General features: G+C 37.0%; 1 protein-coding gene across 1 annotated transcript in view; it reads right to left on the bottom strand.

The window, feature by feature from the left end:
- Window positions 1-14,896, bottom strand: part of LOC107551154 (synaptotagmin-C-like) — a 48,999-nt gene that overhangs the window by 3,427 nt on the left and 30,676 nt on the right. Inside the window, exons 7-11 of the mRNA XM_016232660.1 lie at window positions 12,802-12,928; window positions 12,266-12,484; window positions 6,647-6,767; window positions 5,926-6,097; window positions 1,547-1,676 (exon numbers count right to left, since the gene is read on the bottom strand). Coding sequence (XP_016088146.1) covers window positions 1,547-1,676; window positions 5,926-6,097; window positions 6,647-6,767; window positions 12,266-12,484; window positions 12,802-12,928 — 769 coding nt within the window. The remainder of the gene's footprint in view (window positions 1-1,546; window positions 1,677-5,925; window positions 6,098-6,646; window positions 6,768-12,265; window positions 12,485-12,801; window positions 12,929-14,896) is intronic.

Below are 14,896 nucleotides of genomic sequence, written 5' to 3'. Positions count from 1 at the left end.
AATTTTCATCGTAATCTGTAATCAGTAATGAACTACAATTTTGTAAGTAATCTAGTACCCAGCACTGGTTATAAAACAATAAAATATTTTATAATGAACTATTAAACTTACACATAATAGCACACAATAACAAATGCAATAGAATGTTGATCAGGTAAAGTTAAACTTAAGCAAGGTATTAATGCATTAAACATGGCATTCTGCAGTAATATTTTAGTATAATGACCACTGAACTGTGTAACTGATCACTGTCATTTAGTAATTTTGCATCTGAAATGGAAACTCCTACAAATGCATATGCTATAGGTTAGCCGAAAAAAAAAACTATCCACGCCCTTTCATCGCTAATGTTTCACTGCGTGCCTCTAAACCCTGACAGTAGTTTTTTTAATGCCAAAAGAGGGTTTGTGCTGGCACAAGCTATTAGTAAATCTGGTCCGATGTCTCCTTCTCCCATACAAAAAACAAAATAGACTCAAATCAGTATTTCAAGTTCATTTATTTATTTATTTGTTAAGCAGCCATGTAATAGGAAAGATTATGTGCAATCAGTCAGAAAATAAATCGCTTCAGAGGTCCTGATCCTGCTGTTAAGATTTAATGTGTAATACGTTAGCCCTTACATACAACTCTTATTTTATATAACCACGAGAAAGGTAAGTATTATACTAATTAAGGTTATAAGGTCTTTTATAGGTCATTATAAATGCATTATCGCGCATTATGAATACCTTTATTTTAATGCATTATATATACAGGCTTCAAGGAAAGAGTTACCAGAAAGGTTTCTTTTAACATTTAGGTTTTCATTCTTTCTAGATTTTCTTTTAGTCTTATCAAGAGAAAGCTAAATTTTAGTAGCTGATACCAATACCCGTGAAAATCTGGTTTCACAATTTCAATACCATAGCAATATTCAAAGTTTTATTTAATATTTAATACTGTATTAAAAACAAAATTAAAACAAAAGAATGTAGTTTTAAGTATTTTTCAATGAAGAAAGCATTGCTTCAATTATTATTCACGCCAACAGTGAGCGAGTAAGTGGTCTGCTCTTTTTTTGTGCTAATGTTTTCTGATTAATGCTGTCAACATAATAGACAGCAGCAGCTCTATTAGACTGTATTTACACTGCAAGCTCTAATGCACACATCCTTTTTTTTCTCCCGTCTGTTTACATTCACTTAAAACATAACTGACTGTATACATTATTATCTCACCCAGATGGGGATTTTAACTAAAAGTGCATTTGATTGTGAGGTGCAAGCATTATTTACAGGGCTTGCAGGCAAATAAAAACCTAAATACATACTTTTGACAACCGTAGTCCTTTTCAAGACAAGACATGTTGTACACTTTGAATGGTGTACACTTATAAAGACAAACAGGTATCAGGTGCGAAGGTTAAAGGCATTTTAAATCGCACTTGGCTTGTATAGAGGACACTGCCTATACACAATAACACACAGCACACACTGATTGATTTTCACATGCTCGCTCACACACACACACACACACACACACTCCATGCGGTCACGCTGTCTACCTCCACCAGCTGGTGCCAGTGTTCAATAGGCTTGCGGGGATTCGCCAGCATGGCTGTCCAGTGCTCCCTTCCCGGTCCATCAGCATCACTGCCCACACGGCACATCCCGATCACCTCATTATGACCGATACTGAGAGACAGAGAGAGAGAGAGTGGGAGGGAGAGAGTGAATTAATGCAGTTAAGCTAAGAAACGAAGGAGAACCACAGAACAGTGCATCCATTACATCAAATAGGCGAGAGAGAGAACCAAAGACGGAAAAGAGACACAGGAGAACATGAGGCGCTAGGAAGCACAAAGTAACAAGGTAAAAAAGCAGGCCTAGTCGGCATCATAAAATTGGAAAGATGCAGACAGGACCTTAGTGTCATATAGCAACCTGCCCATTAAGACACACACACATACACACACACCCTCAGACGCACTGAGAGAGTTTCCACACGCAGTCCTTTAATTACGCGGACACAGACTGAGAGATCACATAATTACACAGACAAACAGAGAACAGAAGGGGAGAGAGACAGAGGTACATTCCAATTATTGAATTACCGAGATAAACAAAATGAGGCAAGAGCACAGGGAGCGGATTCAATGATTTGAGCGAAAATTTATGATAGGTCCACTGATTACTGAGATAAAGAAAACGAGAGAGAGAGAAGATTAGAAGAGAGAGAGGTGTCCTAATCACTTAATTACTCGAAAAGTGAGTATGAAAAGCTGCTCAAGTGACGGTGGAATAACAAGCGGGTTCAATAAGTGGAACTTAAATAAATCTTTCCTCTTGCATTTACTGTTGATCAGAGACAAGGCAGAAAATAAATGGCATTAATGCATACTGTTTACTGCCAAGCAGGAGAAGTAGAAAAAAAACAACTCCAGTTTATGTGTGTCACGTGACAGGTCTGGATTTGTATAGAGACATCAGAGACTTTATAAAGACCTACTTTCATGAGTGTAACTACGCTACTGCAATAGTGATGACATAATAATAACAGTCATTTCACATGAAATATAAGACCCTGCAACAGTTTTTATATACACAATACCATAAAGTTTGGGGTCGGTAAGATTCTTTTAAAGGATTAGTTAGTAGTAGAGCATTTGTGGTTGTTTGATAAGACCCTTATTCCTCAACTGGGATCGTGTAGAGCCCTTTGAAGCTGCAGTGAAACTGCAATTTGGACCCTCAATCTGTTTTGAATCCCCACTGAAGTCCACTATATGGAGAAAAATCCTGGAATGTTTTCCTCAAAAACCTTCATTTCTTTTCAACTGAAGAAAGAAAGACAATAACATCTTGGATGACATGGAGGTGAGTAAATTAACAGGATTTTTTTTATTCTGGAAGTGAACTAATCCTGTCTCTTATGCTCACCAAAACATGCATTTATTTGATCAAAAATACAGGAATATAACATTAATAATAAAAATGAAATAACAATAATAAAAATAACTGTTTTCTATTGTAATATATTTTAAAATGTAATTTATTTCTGTGATGGCAAAGCTGAATTTTCAGCATCATTACGTCAGTCTTCAGTGTCACATGATCCTTCAGAAATCATCTAATATGATGATTTGCTGCTCAAGAAACATCTCTCGGTATTATCAAAGTTGAAAACAGTTGTACTGCTTAATATTTTTATGGAAACTGTGATACATATTTTCAGCTTTTATTTGAAAGAAATATTTTAAAACATTGTAAAATGTCTTTAATGTCACTAATGTCACTGAATAAAAGTATCATTTCTTTTTTTTTAAATTCTACTGAGTTTGAATGGTAGTGTAGATAAATAAAACTGTCCTCTCAAATAATTTTAGAGAAATTATATGATTTGTCCAGATGGTTCAAACAAACAGGTAAAATAAATGAGTCACCGATTCACTTGAGCTCCTGAGTCTATTTTTTTAAATGCTGCTGTGCCCTGTTTTTACTCAGTTATATTAATCATTTATCTTTTAGTATAAATGTATTAGGCTAATTTAATACTGCCATCCTAATTCAGATCTTAATTTGTGCCAAATAAATATAGCTTTGATAGTTATACAATTGAACTGAATTAACCCCCTTAAATAGCTTCAATGTAGCTACTTTTTGTTAGCAGTTTGAAGCATAGTTAACCATTTTTTTTATGTAGCTTGACTGTAGTTTAATGTAGCTTAGGAAGCTAAGTAGCTCCACCAACACTAAATCAAATCATGCTCAAAGAAATGAGTGCCAGCAGGATTTATGTCCTGCCTTTATTTTAATAACAATAATGCCAAAATAAAGTCAATCAAGCTTGATTGAAGACTTAAAACAAAGTCTTTGTGTTGCAAAAACCCTAAAATCTAATGAATAACATCAGATTTATGAAGCAATCTGCATGCCATGAACAACGTTTCTTCATCTCAAACAAAAATAACTTGCTTTGCCTGCACCTGTGTGACGTCATCCACAGTAATGCTGGTTTAAATACAGAAACTCTAAAACATTGCAAAACGGATTGTTTAGCATGTCAGATATATGTAAGAAATGACTATTATCCAGCCAATAATGCTTCTGAATGGAGCATTTAGCACAGATGGCATGCAGCAAAGCTAAGAGCAATTCATCAGGCGTTATCTGCGGCTCACAGATGAGCTGCTTCATTAGGAGGGGCGGCTGGTGTGCCGCGTGCCATTGGGAAGAGATGAAATCACGGAGAGCATCCACAAACACGCATTTGGGAAACTCGGATGTGGATTTCCTCAGAACTGACAGCAGTTCTTAAAATAGAATCTAATACATGATTTGTATGCATCTGGTTTTTCAAGGCGTATTTTGTTCCACAAAAGAAAAAATATGTCCATAAAAGTGGGATTAGGTGACACTACACGTGCACCTACCAGTACATGCACTTAATTTTCAAAAAGTAAAAAACATACAGAATAATGCAAAAGCCAAACATAAATGCCAATCTGAAGGTCTATCATACTGAAGTGCAGCAAGAAGAGCCCCACACACACACAGAGAAGAGGTGACTTAAGGTGTGCCCACCAGACAAGAAACACTGGCTGTGTTACACCACCAGACACCACTTCCATTAGTATTAGGCTGCCATGTATATTCATGAGGTGTCTGTCTTTATGCAAAACAGTGCAGAAGTCCACCAGGAATAGTCTGACACATGAGGGCATAAGGCCCTGTGTTAAGTGGAGCGCAAAACACATACAAATATGTGCAACAGGAATTCTAATTCACCAATTAAACAACAAACTATCTCATCAGTATCGGTCACAGAGATCCTTAAATGCATGAAAAAATCATTCTTTATTCAGTTATTCATTGCTAACTTCTCAACAACATAGCAAATGGCACTATTTTGGTCTATTCTGAATTTATTATTATTAATTATAGTTTAATATCAAACAATAAAGCTAGCAATTAAATTGGTAAACATTACAAATGTTACATATTTAATAAGAAAGCATAATATTGAATATTATATTACACAATTTTTTATATTATAATATTAGATAATAGGAAATATTTCAGATTCTGTTTCTAGGTTCTTAATCAAATAAGAACATTTTCTGACAGTTATTATGACGTGACTTTGTTCAAATGCTCAGATGTTATTGCTTCTGCTGAAGCTCAGTATTCTTTTCAGATCATCTAAAATCATGTGGAGTTCAAGTGATTCAAGCTTGAGTACTGCAAAGTCACTCATAATTGTTATGCTGGTAATACAATTTGTTGAGGGAAAAAATAATGGTGAATATCATCAAATATTATGACAAGTATTTTCTATTGTAATATATTTTAAAATGTAATTTATTCCTGTGATGGCAAAGCTGAATTTTCAGCATCATTACTCCAGTCTTCAGTGTCACATGATCCTTCAGAAATCATACGAATATGCTGATTTGCTGCTCAAGAAATATCTCTCAGTATTATCAATGTTGAAAACTGTTTTTTTTTTTTTTTTCAAGATTCAGGGATGTTCAGAAGAACAGCCTTTTATATAGCCATTATAAATGGCTTGACTGTCACTTTGGATAAATTAAGTGTGGATATGAGTATCAATTTCTTACTGATCCCAAACTTTGGAATGGTAGCATTTATTACACTAGAGAAATATTACAATAGGAAAGTATTTACACAACTGGACTCTGTAAGAAACACTGTGTTGATCTAATTTGAAGCTCTCCCACAGACCTTCAATAAATGCTTTATTCTTTCAATGAATGGAAAATCCATGTGTTCCTGAATAGATTCTGTGAGACACAGCGTGTAAGCATGCCTAAAGTTACAAGTGGGCACTTCCTGTCAAGCCTCATATCACAGCAGGGAGCCTGATGTGTTGCAGCATGTCTCAGAGCCCATCACAGCATGAAAAAGACAGTAGTGATCTTACCAGTCGTAGTCCATGACGGCGATGATGAGCGACACATTCTCTATGTTCTCGTTGGGGATATCAAAGACCAGAGCCTCATTATACGAGGGATTGAGAGTATTCTTTTTTATGGACGTCTTCCGCTTTTTCAGCCTTCGACCTTCACAAACCAGAGATGCCTTTACGTAAGGATCTGAGAAGAACAGCAAGAGTGAAAGAGAGAGAAAATTTGTCAAAGAAATAGCAATAGCAGGACGTAATGCTTCGACAACATTAAAATTCATGCTAATAACGGCATCAATAATTATTGAGCTAGCAATAACGATACATTAGCATTACTTTTTCATAATGCTCCGTGATAGTGCAACATAATCATGTCCTATAAGAGGAATCTTTATTACATTACTTTAAGCCTTGCTGTGATAATTAAATAAGCCAACACTAATGAAAGATGTCTCTTGTCCTTATGACTGTGATGTTGATTCCTTTATAAGGCATTTCAGTTTTGACATTCAACTTTTTAGAGGTGCTATTTGATATTCACAACTTTCAGAACTGATGGTTTTGTGACCTTTAATGTTATTTCACTATTCACATGCTGGACGCGATACACCAAGGTTATTAATGAGCGGCAGTTTCATCACGTCTCAATGTTAACCATGTCTGAGGCGCTAATGAGGTATCGCTGTTAATTATGAGGGAATTAGAGGAATGGCTGGGGACCACGAGCAAAACCGTGCACCTGAGAAGCCCGTGAGGTCCATGGCTTTCAGATTGGTGGCCTTTATGATGGTGACGGTCAGTCGGCCAGCTGTTGGTAGGTAACACAGTGAGAAGTTCAGCTCGCCCAGGTCAGCTTTCTCCTGCAGAGGCATAAAAAAAATGCATGCCTGTTATTAAAGGGGTCATATGATGTTGCTAAAAAGAACATTATTTTGTGTATTTGGTGTAATGAAATGTGTTTATGCGGTTTAAGGTTAAAAAAACACATTCTTTTCCACATACTGTACATTATTGTTTCTCCTCTATGCCCCGCCTTTCTGAAACGCGTAAATTTTTACAAAGCTCATCGTTCCGAAAAGCAAGGTGTGCTCTGATTGGCCAGCTATCCAATGCGTTGTGATTGGCCGAATACCTCAAGCGTGTGATGGAAATGTTACGCCCCTTACCATATTGTGATGCCGTGTCCCGGCCAGAATGACGAGACAAAAACATTAAAACCCATTATAAATTAGGCATTTTTGCATCCAGTGGGGACATAATTACGGATTATAATGACTTATACTGTCTTTTTACGCATTGCATCGTGCCGCGTAAACATAAAACCATGTTCTTCTGTGGCTTTATAGGTAATATTTTCACCTACACAATTTAGCAAAATCAGACAATATTGTGTCTAATATATACCACAATATTAACTTCTTATTATTGAATTGTTGTAAATAAATATCACATTTGCAGCTGGTCAGTGTTCAAAAAATGCTGGGAAATCTCTTCATGTAGCCCTACAAGAGTGATTACTCATAAACTGTCTGAAAAAAAGAAAGTCAAGTTTTAGAGAAGAAAAAAATCACCCACTGACTTTCAAAGCTGCTACATAGTAACGACTTTCTACTTCGAGGACCTTGATAGAAATGTAGTGGAGTGAAAAGTATAATATTTGTCTTTCAAATGTAGTGAAGTTAAAGTCATAAGTTCCCAGAAAAAATAATACTCAAGTAAAGTACAGATACTCAAAAAGTGTACTTAAGTAAATACTCAAGTAAATGTACTTAGTTACTGTCCGCCTCTGGAAATGACAAACAACAAGCGCTACTCTACACTGCTCAAAACTCGCGTTTGAATATGAAAACGTACTAAGAGTCTGTGTGCCAGAACAGCCGGCATTGCGGTCTAATCTACCAGGATCAGGAAACAGTCCTCCATAAAATGCACTTCACACATCTGAATATTTGGGTTGAACTGATCTGGAACAGTGTTGTAAATACAACTTAACCACTGATTTCTAGTCGTGCCCTCTTTTGGAAAACCAAACAAAGTAGTTTTGCTTTCACAAGCATCACGCACGGTGGGCTTGAGTGAGCGGCGGCGGGCGGGCTTGAGAACGGCGCGGCCAGCGGATTCGACGAAGGAGCGTCCAGCAGGTTTGCGGCAACCACATGTGACGACACCGGGCTGGACTCCGCTTCGTCCACGGTGAAAGCCGATCCGGCGATCCACAGCATGAAGTTGATGTATTTCTTCAGCGACCAGCACGGATCAGCTCTAGGCATGATGAAGCGGATATCGTCCTCTTTTGGAAGACCAAACAAAGTAGTTTCGCTTTCACAACGAAACACACAGCGCCTTCACAACATGGCGGCGGCGGCAACAACAATACTACAGCGAGAATAAAAGTTACGCCTTCTTTCTTTGTGTGAACATTTGGGTGGCGTTATGCGTGTTAGAACGAGCCGTTTTAGGTAGGCGTGGTTGACTCTTAACTTTAATAAAGAATATCTCTTTGGATTTGAGACTTTAGTCTTTGCAACTTTACAGAACTTCTTTATGCACCAAGAGCTTGTAACAATCCAAAGAGAAAGGAAAAATTTAAATCGCATCATATGACTCCTTTAACATATTCTGCATGACCATATTCTGCATCCCTAATCCTACAGTACCTAATACCTAAACTTAACAACTACCTTATTAACTATTAATAACAAGCACCAAATTAGGAGTTTATTGAGGCAAAAGCTGTAGTTAATGGTTTGTTAATAGCGAGAATTGGGCCTTAAAATAAAGTTTTTATTTTAATGTATTTTAAAACAGAATTTCTTTCTTTGATGGATTTTCATCAGCTTTGATCCTACAAAAAAACATTTTGAACTCAAGAAACCTTCATTATTATTATTAATAATGTTGGAAATGGTTCTGCTGGGTAAGATTTTTCAAAACCGAGAAACATTTTTTTCAGGATTCTCTGAATAATAGTGATTTTATTCAAAGACATTTATGACGTTAAGTATTTCTATTTCAAATAAATGATGTTCTTCTGAAATTTCTATTCATCAGTTTAATGCATCTTTGCTTAGTAAAAGTAATCATTTCCTCTGCTGTTCCTAAATGCTTCCACTTTCCAATAATACCACTTACAGTTGACCATGGTATAGCTAGCAGGGATGAAATTTCAAAAACTGACTTATTGCAAAGTTGGCATCCTATCACAGACCCATGTTTGAATTCTATTTTTTTATTATTTTTTATTTTTTTACAAATCTTTATAAATGAATTTACTAATTAAGAGGTTTGTGTCCCTATACTTTTTTCCACATAGTGTGTGCTTAATTCAGATTAAAAATGTATTTACATTTGTCGTATTATCACTTGCATGAGTCTACAGAAATCAAATGGGCGGATTCTCCTATCTGAAGCATATGTGTTGAGATGCTAGGCTTGTTTTTTCCCTTACACTCTTTGTTGAAACTTTCATCCTTCTCTCAAATTCTTGTTCTGCCAGACAGAATTAATCATCAGCTATGATGAAAAAAGAACAAGGGTAGCAGAGGTAAACAGAAAGAGCTGCAATATTTCATCAAAAACGTCAAGCATCTGAGGTACATCTCCAAGAACTATAGGAGCTGCCAGCTTTGGATCTGTGTCCGTACACGTGATGTGAATTTTTTATTTTTTTGTTACACACCAGCACCTTGAAAAATGAATTATACCTCAAGTCATTTTTTTTTTCGAACCAGCTGAGTAAGTAAATCCGCTAATGCCACCTGAGCAGCCGATTGGCTGAATCCTGCGTGTAAACATTTCATTTACATCCATTCACATGTCAGACACACAAATGTCAGAAACATACTCAAATCCAGCATGCATCACTGAATCATTTTTCAATTTGTCTTGTCAGACAGAGTAGATGGTGCCAAATTTATCTTCTTTCCTTCATTTGACCTAGTCGTACTGTGGAAAATTTCATCTACCTTATTTAAGCACACTGCAGCTTGTGTTTGATTTGATTTATTCTCTCTGTTCTCCAAAGGTACAAACACATTTTAAAATAACAATATTCTATGATGATGATAAAAATGTTTCTAAAAACTGCTCCATTAAGATGCAGTGGCAATTTCTGGAGTGCTCTTGAAAAAAGGCTCCTTTGCACAGTTGACCTTCACTAATTTCATGTAATTTTCTCTGGAAGGACGAGCGCATGCATCACTAGATCTCCTCACACCTCTGCTACCAACGTCCCCAAGGACACATCATCATCATCGACTTAGCATGTAATCACGCATGATTATCAATTGTGAAAAACGTCTCGTGAATATAAAATGAGCTTTTCAACTTTTCACTTAAGAGAAATATGCAAGTACAATAAAAGTTATCACAATTATTATAAAATCTGTCCTGGCTAAGCTTCTTATGAAATACATCACAATTTCTTGGGCGAAATTCACTAAACCGTGTTGCATCTTAAGTCACATACCACTCTAAAAACAGTTAACAAACACTATAGTCACAAAATCAGAGCTGAATTTAATTTTAAATGCCATTTTTAAAAGGACAAACATGCCTCCATTCTATGTAAAATTTAATTTTCGCCAGGACAAACATGCCACCTTTCTACATATACAGTGGGGAAAAAAAGTATTTAGTCAGCCACCAATTGTGCAAGTTCTCCCACTTAAAAAGATGAGAGAGGCCTGTAATTTTCATCATTGGTATACCTCAACTATGAGAGACAAAATGAGAAAAAAAATCTAATTTTTTTTCAACTATGAGGTTGAGATCTGGAGACTGGCTATTTTTTTTCTCATTTTGTCTCTCATAGTTGAGGTATACCTATGATGAAAATTACAGGCCTCTCTCATCTTTTTAAGTGGGAGAACTTGCACAATTGGTGGCTGACTAAATACTTTTTTGCCCCACTGTATTACATTGTAAAAAGTGGTTACCTTAAAGAGCTATTTCTACCTGATTTAATCAATAAAAATGAGCTTTGTTTGTATAAGTGAATGTTTTGAGGCGATATTAAACAATATTTTTGACTTAAATAAAAACAGTTCATTTAGATGTTAATATTTTTTTTAGTGTAGATTCAATGAAGATTTACTTTATTCACTTTATTCACAAAAAAAAGCTATTTGTCTTGCATAATTAACATTGCGTATGTACTGCCCAGGGAAAGCAATTTTGCTCAAAAGAGATATTTGTGCATATTTTTATTGATGACAGCACTAATTTATCAAATGATGATCAAGTAAAGGAGAAGAGTGTTATATTTTGGCTCACTTCCAGAAGTTTGGTGTAGTCAAGTGCACTTCCAGCATTTCCTATTGAGGTGTTGGCATGATGCCGATATGTTCAGTACGAGTGCTTTGACATATTGAGCAGTGGTGCTCACAGCAGACCAGGGTTTGAGTATGGCCCAGGTCATGTTGCCACCCTGTTCCCCTTCCTGTCTCTACTACTGTGCATGGCAATAAATGTAGCAAAAAAAAACGATTGCTGTTCTGCTCAGGACCTGGATGGCCACTTTCCTGCAGGATTTAGATTTAACCACACTCTAACGCACCTCAACAATCTAATCAGCTGTTCACCCAAAAATGAAAATTCTGTCATAATTTATTCACCCAACTTCTATGACTATCTTAATTCAGTGGAGCATAAAAAATTTTGTCCACATAATGGGAGCCAACGGTAACCAAAACAGATTGGGGACCATCATTCTTAAAAAAAGATGTTCTTTTTTGTTTTGCCGAAGAAAGTGAGTCATACCAGTTTAAAATGATTTTTGGGTGAAGGATTTCTTGAAAATTACTCGCAGGTGTGTTTGATTAGGGCTGTAACTCAACTCCCCGGGACAGTGGCCCTCCAGGACTGAAGTTGAATTGCCCTGCTGTACGGTCTCAATATAGTAGTCGAACATCTGTTGTAGTGTAGCATTCTAAATCCTTCACAACCTAGCACTCAGAACCGTTTTTTTGGGCCGTATTTGTGGCATTACCTAATTTGCATAAATCAAGTAATAAAACAACTCAGACAGCATGTGCAAATACACAATGCTATCAAATGGTTGTGGCTAGAAGGGATACAGCTTCGACCGGAAACTAACAATGACATTTTATTTTCTACCTATTAGATTGTGTTTTATTAACATCTACACCTATCCCAACCCTAAAATTACCCCTTACAATAATGCAAAATAGTAATTATTGTTGTATAGTGTGACAGAAATTACACTATATTGATGTATGCCTGCTCAGTAGCCACTGCTGTATCCCTTCTAGCCTTAACCCTATCAAGCACTATCACCGACTCCGTTTGTGTTTAAGGTCTAATGAAGGTTTAATATGTGTTTGTGTCATTATCTCACCGCAGTTCCTTCTACGATGTCTCTCCAAATTGGCTTCTCCCCGGTGCCCTCACTGAAGTCCAGCAGGTTTTCCACCACCACTTGACCTATGAGGTCATGCCTGGAGAAGCGGTCGAAGTCGTAGATGGAGAAGTGGAGCTTGCGCGCGTGCAGCTCGGCCAGGGGCACGCCGAACTGGAACGTCTCATTAAAAACCGGGTTGAGAGTTTTTCTGTGCACCTGCGAACCAGAGCCACAGAAAGCCCGAGTGGAAATGAGAGAAAGTGAAGGAAATTAGATAAGCGGAGGAGCTGAGAGGGAAAAGTGAGTGAACAAGAGATTGGTTAACATCAAAACTGCAAATGCATAAAGTTAATTTAAAATGCACCGGCTGATAGAGATGTATTTTTAGATGAACTAGGGCACTGGGAAAAAAAAAATCCACAGGCAGGCTGAGAAACGCAACCAGATCTTAATGAGTCCTAAGAGGGTCTGCCATCTGAACAGTGGATTATTGTAAAAGCAGCGAGCTGACTCGCTAGGATAAAAAAAGATACCTTGGTCTGAAATTTCTTCTTCCTATCAGGCAGTAAGTAGATCTTGACATAAGGATCGGAGAAACCATTGGCATCCTTCGCCGGGAGGTCCAGGGCTTTCAGTATCTTAACCACCAGCTGCTCCGTGCTGTAAGAAAGACATGTCAGCGTCACCTTAATTCACTTTGAACTATCTGGATATTTCTGCGCTCGCTAGCCTGGGCGTGAGTTCATTTCAGCGTCATCTAACCAGCAATGACAGGAGCGTTGGTTTATGTAGAAACAGGCTGACATCCAAGTCAGTATCAGAACAGCGCTGCAGCATCGAGTTCAGTGAGGCTCAGTGGCTGTCAGGTTCAGGAAAACAGGGGGAAAAAGAGAGGAGGTGCCAATTGTACAACCCGGCTCAACGGCTTGGAATTAATTGACAGATGGACAGAGCCGTACTTGTGCTGCGCAAGCTAAATGGATCTTGTACGAACGTGAATATATGAGATAATACATCCTTAATGTGAATATAAAGACATGAATATTTGATGCGTAATGCAATGACTGTGGCCTCCAACACCGGACTTTATAAATAATCCAGAGTTTATAACGAAGCAAACCATAGGTCATTTCATGGCTAGACTGCAGCGGGGTTGTTGCGGTCTGGTGCCAAGCACAGCATGACCGTGAACTTCTGAAGCGCGAGGCTCACCCAGTATTTGTGCAGATGTAAATAAGAGAGGCGGGGGAACTTCTGTGGTTGTTAATCAGGCCTTGTTAGAATGTGTCTCTCAGTGTTACCAAATGCGTCACCCTTTCATTAGGACACTTAAACAAATCAGCAACGTCGGGGGAGGGAGAACACAAGAAGAAATCCAATATGGCCTTAGACTGACATGTTGATCATAAAGAATGTGTGATGACATGGTACAAATCTCAACCAATCAGCATGGAAGCAAATAAATTAATCATGTGGTATTATCATCCAATTTGTAAGTGACAAATTGAATCATTCATTATTGTACAATCATATCAAGACAAGGATTTAAGGGCTATTCACACTGACAGCAATTTTTTGATATTTAAGGACAGTTGGCGACTTCCAGCAATACAAGCGACAGCAACTGATGTGATAAAGTATATAGTTGATATAGTTGGTTTATAGTTATATATATATATATATACATGCATATTTTATTTTTTATTATATTTTTTTGTTTTATTCAAATAATCCAGAAAAAAATGAATCACAATTTCCACAAAAATATTAAGCAATGTTTTTAACTTTAACAATAATAAGAAATGTTTCTTGAGAAGCAAATCATCATATTAGAATGATTTGCTTATTTGCTTAGATGATCATTCTGAATGATCTGAATGATCATGTGGTACTGAAGACTGGAGTATTGATGCTGAAAATTCAGCTTTGTCATCATAGTAATAAATTACATTTTAAAATATATTAAAATTGAGAACAATTATTTTTAAATGCAATAATAATCTAGTTTTTACTGTATTTTTGATCAAACAGTTGCAACCTTTTAATAGAATTCTTTCTTTAATTCCATTAAAAAAATATAACTGACCCCAAACTTTTGAATGGTCATGTATATTTATATAATTATTAATAATTATTAATGTCATTCTCTTTACTTCCACAGAAAACACATCAGTTGATAATCAAATGACGGGCGGGACAGTTATAATGGGAATATGGTCAGATATGTTGTGCAGATGTTTACAGATTGTAAACATTTTAAACATGATTCAGCCAACCAATGGCACAGACACACTCAAATGTCCTGCAATTTAAACGCTGTCAGCATGTGCAGCCCAAAAGACATGCTTGCATTTCAAGTTGTAAAAAACAGTGTCATCCAGATGCATTTTGAGCTGTCCAGTCTAATATACATTATATCCGTTTAGCGGAATTAGAAATTAATCTCAAGTCAAGTGGCATGCAGCACAACAGCACACTTTAAATCAGGCTGGTCTTTAGAAACGTAGGGTGTCATTAGCACTTAGTGCTATGATTGAAAATGACAGGCTCTGTCTTCCCCACATTAGAGCGAGCATTTAAAGCCACCCCATACCCCACCCCCCCCCCCCCCCCCCTCCCCGCACCTCT

Source organism: Sinocyclocheilus grahami, unplaced genomic scaffold (genome assembly GCF_001515645.1).
Source record: "Sinocyclocheilus grahami isolate Dianchi unplaced genomic scaffold, SAMN03320097.WGS_v1.1 scaffold416.1, whole genome shotgun sequence".
NCBI lineage: Eukaryota > Metazoa > Chordata > Actinopteri > Cypriniformes > Cyprinidae > Sinocyclocheilus > Sinocyclocheilus grahami.
Note: the sequence above shows the minus strand (reverse complement) of the source record. Positions and strands in the feature narration are given on the sequence as shown.